The 12,445-nt window shown below is 37.8% G+C and overlaps 1 protein-coding gene across 1 annotated transcript in view; it reads left to right on the top strand.

Annotated features, from left to right (window-relative positions):
* The window catches only part of TTC7B (tetratricopeptide repeat domain 7B), a 136,459-nt gene that overhangs the window by 98,846 nt on the left and 25,168 nt on the right, over positions 1-12,445 (top strand). The window contains exons 20-21 of the mRNA XM_014947063.1: positions 2,154-2,294; positions 8,093-8,295. Coding sequence (XP_014802549.1) covers positions 2,154-2,294; positions 8,093-8,295 — 344 coding nt within the window. The remainder of the gene's footprint in view (positions 1-2,153; positions 2,295-8,092; positions 8,296-12,445) is intronic.

Below are 12,445 nucleotides of genomic sequence, written 5' to 3' on the forward strand. Positions count from 1 at the left end.
TCTAGTAGTTTGACTGGAGTAAGGACACTTGAAGATTATTACTTAGTGTATGTGTGTATTCACTTCAGAGAACTAATTGCTGCAATATGTTAAGGGATACCTTTTTCCTGAACAGGAAATATAAGCAATTTGAATAATATCACTTTGAAAAAAATTTTCTAGAAATATTTTTAAACTTATTTTTCTATTTTCTGCCACTCAGAATAAAGTCCAGGATAGGACTTAATTACCATAGGAAGCACTCATTATTTTATCATAGTATAGTTCTTTTTTATGTAGAAATTGATGTAAAAAAACCAAAAAGTTTTAATAATATATTACCATATGTGCTTTATGGTTAAGTACGAGAGGCTTAAAATCTAACAGCGTGCTTCCTATAGGAAATTCCTTGTGGCCTGGCTAGCAGCCAGAGCCCTTGCTTTAAATAATAGGAGATATAGGCCCCTGTTAATACTAAATTGCATACTTGCTTTTCAGAAGGAAGGGACTGGATGATATCCTTTGTGTCGGTGAATTGCACCTTTTCTTTACAAATTCTTCTGGGGAGATGAGGAGTCTCTTTCACTGTTAGTCCCTGGAAGGTGACAAGTGAGAGGCTGCAGTGACATGCGTTTACAGAACTGGATGTCAGGCCAGGAAGGGATTACTGGTGACTAGAGCTTATTTATGGTACCTTTGCTGGTATTTTTCTTGGAATACGCTCCCCATGCTTCTTGCTTAGACTTCCCTTTTATATTTATCCAGAAGTTAAGCCTTAAAGATAAGACACACAAAAACTTCAGTGAATGTTTAGCTCTGCAGGCTGGAGTTTGAGTTGTTTCCTCATCCTGTAAAGGAAAGCAAACTCCAAGGCCAGATGCTGTTTCAGATCTTCAAGGCAATTTCTTGTCCATAATGACATATGAAATGCTAATTATGTCCTGTGCTGCTTTTCCCTTGTTTCTTTCAGTTAAGGGAAACACGATGCACGCTTTCAGACAAACTTCCTCTTCCCTCTGATCTGTGTACTTGGGATTTCTTCCATTTTTCTGGTCGTCTGATGTATCTTGTCACACTTAGGAATGTATGTTCTATGCGGGAAATCCCTCCTTGTTAAAATTCTTGGAAAACCTGTGATATTGAGAGTGAAGGTTTCATTTATTTCTTAACTGCTAGTGATGAGGATGAGCTTGTGGAGCGTAGTTCAACCTGCACAGGATTCAGTACCTGTACAGGATTCCATGGTACCTGCTCTTGTTGACCATTACAAATATGATGATGGGCTTAGAAGACTTCTCATCTGATCTTTTGTGAAATATTTCACTTCCATTATTTATTAATCAGGCCTAATCAGTCCCAGATTTTGTACTTTGTAGTTATAAAACAACTAGAGATCCGTTGGAGCTTAGATGACAAGAAGAAGCGTAGTTTAAAATATTCATGGTCTTGATTTAAAAAAAAATAAAAAATTACTAAATGCGCTGTCAGTAATTGGCTGTCCAAGGCAGAGCTGCCATTAGCTATTTTCTAGTCACAGCAGCTGTTCCATTTCCAGTGCTTTGAAAAAGGTAGTATTTGCCAATGAGATCCTAATCTCACTTGTAAATGCTTCATTTTTAGAGAATTATCCTTTACATATTATGCTTTGGGAATGTTCTTAGTGCAAGGGACAAGGCATTTTAACTCAGCCTTCTTGATTAGCTCAGGTTTACATTCAGTGCAGTTTAATTGTGTATTTGTGATGGGCTATGTTGTGATCATCCTGTATATTTTAGTTCTCCTTTTTTGTACTGTTATTAGTCTTAAAATAGTCCTCTAATTGCACTCTGTGGAAGGACATAGCAATTACTAACATCAAAGTGCATGCAGCAACCTGAAGATTACAGTGTATGATACCATCACAAACCCTTTTTGGATTGTAAAAAATCGAGAAAAGAGGTATTGAGTTCAGAAGTGTGGTTTTTGTATAGTCTTTCAGGCCAGTGTGAAAGCTTTCATAATAAGGAAAGTTAACCTGACATTTCAAAAAACGTCTCCAAAACAGTACAGGTAAATTAAATCTGGAGGAGTTTGGAGTAAAACCTCTTAAGAAAGGGGTTATGATTAAATGTTTTATGCAATGTGTATGGCATTCAGTCTTTCTCTGATTGTAATTTTTTTTATTACTTCTGCAGGTTCAGTCCATGCCACATCAATAGCAGCTTCCAGAGTGGAGCAAGCACTGTCTGAGGTTGCTTCATCTCTGCAAAGCAGTGCCCCGAAACAAGGTCCACTGCATCCTTGGATGACTCTGGCTCAAATATGGCTTCATGCAGGTACTCTGGAAGTAAAATTCTTTCTTGTTATTTTCCTTCCCCTTTCTTGGTAGCCAAAGACTTGCAAAAATCTATTGGTTTCATTCAGAATCTTTTATAACTTATCCGATCAAATGTTTTTCCAGGTGGGTGTGTGGCACTGAAGCAAGTCAAGAAATAAAAAGCACATTAGAGTTGCTTGTGTGTAAGAACATTTATGTAAGATAAGGCAGTAGTTCTATAATGCAGCTGTTATCAGAGGAGTCTTATCTTCTGTCAAACAAAGGCAACACTTCTCTCTCTTATCCATGAACAATTTTGTTTCTGAAGTATCTTGAGCATCTTAGTATTTGGAAATTTAGATGCTCTAATCCCATTGGTTGGAAGAAGATGTTTGTAAGATTATTGAATAGAGTTCCTGCAACTAGAAAAAGCTTTATCATTGAAAATAAATAACTCTGCAGAGTCGGGGGGAAAAAGGGTAATAGTACGATTGAGCAACCTGTCCCTTGCAGCTCCGATAGTGTGCTCTCATTGGGTTCTCTTCCTTCTAGCTTCATTAACGTAAAAGACTCAGAACTGTTTTGCTAAATGTGGAGTCATCTTAAGTGGCTTTAGTATTGTTATGCTGCTTCAAGCCTCAAGCTAAATGGAATGTCACAAGTAGCTGTTATATAAAATTTTAACCATAAAATGATGATCCAGTGTATTTTTACTCCGTTAAAAATGTATAACATGCAATTGTTTTTATTGATACACACCTCAAAAAGGTGTAATTTAGAAATCAGTCAGCAATTGTTTTGCTTTGTTCTGCTCCCAGACTTGAGCATTTTTCAGTGACATAATTCCTCATATTTACCTTCAACAAAACAGTGGTGTATTTCTTAGTGTTTTAATTCACCTATTTCACATTAACAGTTTCATTGTGTGAAAGTCATTACAGGGCAGTGGCTCCCAGTTATTAATTAATACTTTACAGAAAAAGTCTAGAAGATTGGAAGAAGTGAGCAATGATGGTGATTAATAATAGTGATCTCATTTAGGGGTGCAAAGGCTCCTTGAAAGCAATAGAGATTAAAACAAGGCAAGGTCCACCAGGGCATAGCATGGTCACCTGCACTGCAGTGTGGCATCATTGATTTTAAATATTTATAAACTATCACAGCCAGCCTTCTAGAGTAACTCTTAGCATCTGTAATGCTGATAATTCCTCAACCTTCTGTGACAGCTTGTTCCACTGCTTATTTTCTGTTTGTTCATTTCTGTTAGTCACGTCCTGTTGCTACTTATCCAATCCATGCAAGTGACCCCCACTGTTTTGCCCACAAAGGAGGGGTCTGGATGCCCTTTGCTGATTCCTTTTCAGTTCACAACTGTGAATGTGTCCCCATTGGTGGTCTGCTGCTGCAATCCTGCTGCACAGTCCACTTTCTGTTCTTAACATCATTTATCTCAGCAGGCATGGCCTGAAGGCCATGTTCTTGATTTCCAGCAGGAGAAAGTGTGGGTGGGAAGCAGGAGAGGTTGGGTTGGAGAATAAACAAAGGGTTAAAAGATCCAGGGGAAGGACATCACAAGTATGATAGGTGCACTGACTCTTTGTGTAAGGTGAGCAACGGAAGAAAAAACCAAGAGAGGACAGAGAGCTTCTGTCTGCCTTCAGAGAAGGTACCACAACCTGTGAGGGTGGTGGAGCACTGGAACAGGTTGCCCAGGGAGGTTGTTGAGGCCCCATCCCTGGAGATATTCAAGGTGAGGCTCAATGAAGCCCTGGGCAACCTGGTCTAGTTGGGGGTGTCCCTGCTGACTGCAGGGAGGTCGGACTAGTGACCTTTGGAGGTCCCTTCCAGCCTGGACAATTCTATGATTCTATAAGTCTACTCCCTCTCCACTTGGGAATGATCTTGATACCTCAGGCTGGTGATTTGTGCTGCCTTTCAGGGTGTTTAGGTATCCTGCTATTCAGCTACTTTCCGGCTGCAGTAAATGCCCCGAGCCTTGAGAAAGGCTTTTTACTGTAGGAACATTCAAAATAGTTTTCTCCCATGAGTACAATATAAAGCAGATATTCTGGAAAGCATCTTCATCTGTATATATGGGTTACTTGCATAGAAAACAGCGATAAAATTGCTTAACGCCTTACTTACAGCACATGTTCTTTAAATAAAAGTGGAGATTTACCATTGGGAAATTGCTTCCTTTTTGAGATTCCTGCCACATTTAACTGTTTGACTCCCTGTATGACTGTGCAGTGTTTTACTTCTTAGTTTGATCAGGAAGGGATAGGAATCTTTAACAAGCTTTAAATCTTAAATTACAAAAATTGAGTTATTATTCCTGTTAGATTATAGAGACGTGGAAGAGTTACATAAATAAGTTCTAATACATGCAAAACTTAATGGAATGTATTTTCCCAAACTAATATATGTGATGTGAAAAAGAGAGAAAATGCTTATTCTTATGGATATACAGTGCCATTCCAGCTGTCATTATTGTAAATGAGCATGGCATTCAGTCCAAAGAAGTTGATTTTGCACACAGGAACTGGCTTTTAATTTTCAGGCTTGTATTTATTAATGGACAGTTTCAGGCTGTCATTTCTGGGCATACAGTGAAAAGTGGAAAATCAGGCTTATTTTAAAGGTGAAACAAAATGACTTTTGCTATGATTCCTTTCTCCAGTCTTCACTATTAAAAAACAGACACATCCCTAAATGATTGATGGCTGTGACGGTCTTTACAAGAAATGCTTCAAGACAGAACTCAATGTTACTGTGCAGCTTGACTGGGAAATACTGATTTCTCAATCAAATGCATGTGTAAGCGTTAGAAGGGTTTGAGCCAAAGGTGTTCTTGGCATTCTCTAGGTGGAGACACTGAGAAGAGCACATCAGACTTGGCACCTGGTTTCTCTTCCAACTCCTGCTCCTCTCCAAGATTTTCCTACAAAGCCTGCTGGCACTTGTCAGTTTTCCACAACTGATTTATTTGAATTTGCTGTGTTGGTTTTTAACATTTTTATTCATTTAAAGTCATTATCTGAGAATGAACAGCTCTCCTGCAGTTCCAGAAATTTCTTGAATGAACTTTCATACTTAACATCTAGCCACAAGTTCAACTTTCTGTTCATTCTTTCATAGCTTTTCAAAAAGCCCACTGTGTATTCTGTTGGGGTGGCATAACTTCTGGTAGAGAAGAGGACTAATGCCTTTAAAAATAACTCTATAATAACATTAAACATAAAGGAATTATTTTGTTTAAATTTAATACTTTTAGGAAGGTCTGCTAATAACTGCCAGGTTTCTCTACTGCAGTTAGTAAGCAGGAAAGCAAGACTTAGTATCTCTTACAGTAACGTAAGACTAATTTATAAGCAGTATTGCAGCCACTATTGGCTAGTATTAAAAGGCATTGCTGCCATACTTGTTTCCCCCTGAGGAATACTGGATTTCAACTGGAGCCTGTTAAATGAGTCAATCTCTGCTTATTTTTTGGTCTAGAATTATTGTGGTAGCAGATATGCACCTGCTTAAGTAATTTTTAGTTTCTGCTTATTATTTGCTAATAATTATAGCTTTTACGTAGTACTTGTTACAGTCTGTGTAAATTCTATTTTTCTTAACTGTCTTTTCACCGGGAACTCAGGACTGTGTATTTAAAATTATGTTTTAAGTCTAATGACGCTGGAGAAGAGACACTAAAATCAGGAGAGCTCAAATGGTTAGCATTTAGTGAGCATTTTATACTCACTAAAATCTTGTTTATCACATAGTAGCGTTGACCGTGTAGCTTTCAGAAGAGCACTCAAGAAGGAAGTACCCAAAGCTTTTCCAAAGTATTTAAGAGTTTTAGAGAAGGAAAAGCTTCCAAGTACAATTCGTATTTTATGCTGTCTGTTCATCTCCCAAATTGTGGCTACAACTTGCTTTTCGGGTTCTACTAAGTTAGTAAAAGTAAAATCCTAGAAAAATTTAATTCCTCCCAAATTTAGATTTTTATTTAAAAATTTTATCCCTTCATTGTCTTCCAGGTTTCCTATTCTTTATCTGACTAGGTGAGGTGGTTCTTTTAGGGTTAGTGGGGAAAGAGTCTCGCTGGATCTGCCATTTCATGTGTTCTTCGTGTGGATGAGACATTTTTCCATCCAAAAGCATTTCATTAGCTTCTAAAAATATACTGCATTAATCCATACATTTACATGGACATACTATTTATGTTAGGGAGAACGTGTTCTGTGAAATCACTGAGTCAACTGAGAAGCAAAATAATGCTCTTCTGGTAAAAAAAGTCTGTTCTCCCATCAATAGGATCAGGTCTTAGAGGAAGAAAATAATTTGCTACAGCAACCCTACAGAAATCAGTTTAAAAAATAGAAAATGAGTAGGAACTTCAAACTGTGCTTACTCACCAACTGCTACTGAAAGTCCAGGTTTTGTTAGTCATTGTTATATATTGATTTTGGTGAAAATAATTATGAATATTCATAGCAGGTATTGCCTGTAAGTTCAGGCTTGCAGACTGCTGCACTGGTGTTGACTTCTTAGGAATATTAGGTCTGTTTGATGCAATTGTCTGAGAAGGAAGCTCCTTTAAAGGCACTCAGATTTAGGAATAACCCCAAATCCTCTACTGTAGTGTGAGATCCTGATCTGACAGCCTTTAAACCAAGAGAAGCATGTCTTGGGCAGTGATAGATCACTTTGCTATTTTGATGTAGCATTTTGATTTAAACGTTAATCTATAAAACTCTTGCGCGGCGTGTTACGATAGAATGCAGCTATACAGCTGCTTTGAGGCTCAATATTTCTGTGGTCTATCCCAAAGTAAAAGAAATGGGTACCCCAACTCAGAAAGTTTAAGATCTTTTTCTTCAGTTTAGTAACTATCCTTCTTTTCTCCCCCACTTTCAACAAGAGATTAATATAATCCAGCAGGGTAGTAAAATAGCAGTGTTGAGGAGTGTCATAAGAGCTATTGAAAGTAAATATTTCTTCTGTTGTTAGTTGTTAATCACTTACTGAATGAACCTTTCCCTCCCGCCATAGTCACTCTGATTTAGGCAAGTGTGTGTCAGGCTACTCAACTGCTTTCATCAGGAGTGATTTCTGTTAAATCAAATATAGAGCTTTTTTTTTTTTTTTTGTCATTTTTTTAAGGTGTTCTTCTCTTCTGGAGGATATGTTAGATAAAATGCTTGGCAATACAAATTTTGTCAAATCAGCATTCTGATAAGCGTTTCACATGTTCTGCTAACTTAACTAGGAAGCTTTTCATATCAAATAACATTTTTATTTTAAAATGCTCTGAAGTAGGAAACGTAGAACAGGGCTTGCCATTTAGTGATTGGTAGCAGGAGGAATTGCTATGGCTTCCTTAACAGCTGACACATGAAATTCAGAAACCTGTAATTAATTGTGTTCTCTTACCTGCTGTAAGGATCTCTGTGTGCTTCTTTGTGTTGTATTTTGTGTTCTTAGATAGTACTGGAGAATACTCTGGCATGCTCACATCTTAAAAATAAAACAAAAAAAAAATATTCCAGGCTTCAGTTAAATATAACAACCTATAAAACAATTTTTGGTTTTTAAAACGGCCATTTAGAGGTTCAAACTCCTTTTACATTTAGAAAAACAACTTTCCTTAAAGAATAATCAGTTTAAAATAATTTATTTAATAATTTCTCTTAAGCTGCAAATTTTTTTGAGGAAAATAGCCTTTGCTTAGAATGAAACTATTGACAGATAGAGCACGTGACACCATCTAATCATGGTGTGATGGAGCAAGAGTCACTCATTGGTCTCCTCACGTTCCTTCCACAGCTGAAGTCTACATAGGAATTGGGAAGCCTGCAGAGGCCACGGCCTGTACCCAGGAAGCAGCCAATCTCTTTCCGATGTCGCACTACGTTCTCTACATGAGAGGTCAGGTGGCCGAACTCCGTGGAAATATCGATGAAGCCAAACGCTGGTATGAAGAGGCCTTATCCATTAGTCCTACCCATGTGAAGAGCATGCAGAGGCTGGTAAGTTGGGAGCCCACGCTCATAAGTGCTTTTATCTCAATTTATGATACTGCATTGTGAAATCTTAACTTGGTGTGGGGAATGCAGAGCTTATGAGTTTTGGATCTACATTCTTATGAGCAAAATAGTGTTCAAGGCCAGGCTGGATGGGGCTTTGAGCAACCTGGTCTAGTGGGAGGTGTCCCTGCCCAGGGCAGGGGGGTTGGAACTCCATGATCTTTAAGGTGCCTTCCAACTCTAACTATTCTATGATTCTATAGCTTTAGAATCAATCTTTTCTGTCTTATTATTCCCTCTTCTCCATGTGTTTGGACATAAAAAGGATCTGCAGGCAATAAGGTTATTTCAGTCCTAACAGAGACTGCAGTAAAAGAAGTCATTTGCATCTGCCTAATATTCAGTGTTGTTGGGAAATACAGGTGGTTCACGGTAAGAGAAGGGTTGAATACTGTAGTCTAGAGGAAAGACCAGTCATCCTGATGTCTAATTTCAAAAAAAGGTTGAATTCTACACATTGAGTGGTTACCTTCATGCTATGTGATGTCTTGGATTTTTGAAAGGTAGAAACTCAGTCTTGCCCTCAAAGGAATGTGTAGCTTTAAGTACAAAGGTGCCTTTCCCATTATAAACGCCTAAATTTGTTTATACACCTCATCTATACATACACGTATATATTATGTGCTTCTGTGTTAGGAAAATTATTTTTTTAATCCAGTTTTCTTCCGGACAGAGTGGAGTAGAACAGCTGCAATCGCTACTTACCCAACCTTTTTGTTCAGAAGTAGAAGCTGGTTTCTGCCTGGGTCCTTATGAATTATTCAGGGACATTTCTTGTGCATCCCTGAGGGAAACATATGAGACAAAAGATCAGATAGGAAGGCAGCGCAGGCAAAGTTTTTTGTTTCACCTTTTCAGCATTTCAAGATATTTGAGCCTAGTGACAAATGCCAAAAGGTCCCTTTTCCTGTAGAAGCAGGCGGTTGACCTAAAGCAGTGCAGCTTAGTGAAAATGAAAGTTCATGTTTTCCTGGGTATCTTTTTGCCCCTCCTCTGAATCCACCTTTCAATAAATAGTCCGTAAACACATGATGCTCTTCAGAATGACTGTGTAATTAGCTGTCCTACGAGGGATGTGAGATGAAAAATACAGTGCTTCCAATCTGGGGTCCCTTTCTATGAGCTTCTCAGTTTGAGTGTGAGCTGGAGGAAACCTATTCATTTCGTTGGATTGGCCAGTCCTTTTTAAGCATTCTTATGACTTAAATTTTTGTGTTTTAAAAGCTTTCTCTATAATACTAGACCTTTTCTGTTGTTTTGAATAGATGTGGAGAGAACTATGCTGCTTAAATACAAATATTAAAGATGTATGCTATAAAAATACTTGTCTATGTAATTCCAAGGGGGGAATAAGTACAGGATTCTGTATCGTTCTTGATCTTTTGACTATTGCAAAAAGCATTTTGAGGAGGAAGTTTGCAGTGTTTGCTCTTGCCAGTGTTTATAGATGAATATCTGTACATCTCAACACTTTGTTTGTGCATATTTACCTTTTTATTATAGAGAGATATGATCTCAGAGGCAGGGGAGCTATAGCAACAGCACTGTGGAGGTACCAGCCTCTATAACAACAGCTGAAACATTAACTTGTAATATTTGTATTCACAATTCTAACCCGACAATCCGTTTGCAAACCAAAGTTCTGTGGAAAAAATACCTTGTTTTCTGTGATTATTTGCTATTTAAAATCATTTGATATGGCTTTCTAGCAATCCTTAGAAAGCGATATAAAATGCTACTGTTTCAACATAACAACTACCTTAGAGATGATTTACTTAATAAGCTTTGGTGAATTTCTTTTTTTTGGGGGAGGGAAATACCAGGTATTTATGTACAAAATGCAACAAAAAGGAAGTAAGATTTAAGGATGGCACAAGTTCTAGCATGTAGCACACGTATCTAACCCTTCCTCTCCAAGTAAAATTACTTGAAATAGCTGAGCTTGAAATCAGTTTTGAAGGATTTTTTTTCTTTTAATTAAAGTTTCAGAATTAATGGCATCTGACACTCAGTTCAATTTGAAGTTAAAATTTCCTGATGCTGGTGGTGGAGAAATCTGGATCTTTGATTTGAGATATTATGTTTAGTTGTCCAGAGAAGAACAAAAGTTAAATAAAAATTTTATTTATGTTTGTATAAACAAGAATGGCTTATTGGGAATAGGCAAGATTTCTTCTTTTATAATCCATCCTTTTAATGATGATACATCACTCTATTAAGAAGGATGAAAAAGTAAACTTTGAAGCTTTACTATTTTTCAGTACAGCTTTTTCCCGTAACTCTATTCAAGTATTTATTCCTGCATATGATCTACTGTTTATACATGGAATCAAACTTATTAATCTAAATTACTGAAGAAAGTTTAGTCTTGTGGCTTGAGAAGTGGTGTGCTGACTCCTGAGAGCTGTGGCACGTCCTGTGCTTTGGAGTTTCTGCGTAAAGACTCTGCATTTGTCTTGGGTGCAGACTCTGTGTTCCATTAATGTGACCGTGAAGACACGCTCTTGGCAGAAGTCTAATGTATTGCCTGAATGCAGTTGCCTTTTACTGGCTGGCATAATCTGTTAAAATACTATATTTGTCTAAAATTACGATTTTCTAAAGAAACAAGTTCTTACCAATTATGCTGCCCTCTCTGAGGTCTTCACTAAAATGAAAAACAGGAGGACTTGGTGATGGTGTGGAAATTGGAGCAGTTAAGAGTGATGGAGGAGATGTGTTCCCCAGCAAAATGATAATGATAAATGGGAGGGTTTGGAGGGAGAGCTGAACTCCTGCTGTACGTGCCTTCATAATGAAATGCCTCAGACAACGTGACACCAAATGGTTGGGGGCTTGATCCATGAGTAAAGGACAATTGGTTTAGCTGTGTTCTGCTTAATTAAACTTCTTGAGAAATGGAACTGATTGGGTTATGCTGTCACATTGCCCAGGATGTGGGATATTCTAACGGAGACCTGGCTGCAGGGGACAGTGTGTTTGTGTCCACGCTCACTGCTCTTTCAGTCCCTTCTAAAATCTTGGGGGTTTTTAAATCTCAGAGGGGTCTAAAATCCGAAGCTTTGAAATACTCCAGTGCGTGTTCTGTATTCCAAATCGCTTTTTATCTCATCCATTGAAATCTAAAATTTTCTTTAATGACTAAATTGATAAATGATGATTCGCACGTAAATTGAATGCCATATATGCTTGGTTGTCACCTGCCTGGTTTTGGCCAGAATGGATTTATTTGAACAACTTTCTCTGTTCTCCCTCCCCTTTATCATCACCTCCAGATTTCTGCATTACTGCTGCCTTCCTGCTTTTGTCATTGTTTTCCTCCCCTGTGAAAAAAGAATAAACAGTCTTTTATCTCCTGCAGTCAGAGTGCTGTTGTGGAAAGTAGCCCTTACTGCTGACGTCTGGAAAGTCCTGAAACGGGCCATCATTCAGTAGTGCCCGAAATGGCAATGAATATTTCAACCCATTGTCCAGGAAACAAATCTGTGTATTCTCTCTCAAGCTTAAAATTTCTTAGCTAAATGTAGCTTTCACATAAAACAGTTTTTCCAGCATCTGTATATCATTATAATCCTAGAAGAGTCTAATATTTTTGAGTATGAAGTAATTCATCTAAGCACTTGCCAGTTAATCCTATTAGTAGCTTAGGTTCTAAGAGTAGAAAACTAAAACAGAAAAGGAGAAATTACTGATCCAAAATTACTCATGTAGAAATTAATTTTCAAAAAGGCATTATCTTAAAGAATTACGTTCCCCGCTCCAGACTGTTAGATATCTGTTAAGGTTTCTTATAATTATGCAGAACTAAGTCAGATCTCTTAAGGCTTAGATTAATTATGTGCGCTTGAACTCTCACTTATAAATATACTTTTATTGATTTCTAACTACATTGACTACTTACATTTATTTTTTTGCTGGAAGGAAGCCTCGCAGTACACAGGGGGTATTGTGTGCCTATGAGCTGTCAAGGATGTTGGGCTGGCTGAAAGAAAGGGAACACTGAGGAGACTTTAGAAACGTTGAGTCCAGACCCTGCTTGAAGGGGTCAGAGGAGTTAAAAGAAAAGACAAAACACTGTCACCCAGACTGACGT

Source organism: Calidris pugnax, unplaced genomic scaffold (genome assembly GCF_001431845.1).
Source record: "Calidris pugnax isolate Ruff unplaced genomic scaffold, ASM143184v1 scaffold127, whole genome shotgun sequence".
In the NCBI taxonomy this organism is placed as follows: Eukaryota; Metazoa; Chordata; class Aves; order Charadriiformes; family Scolopacidae; genus Calidris; species Calidris pugnax.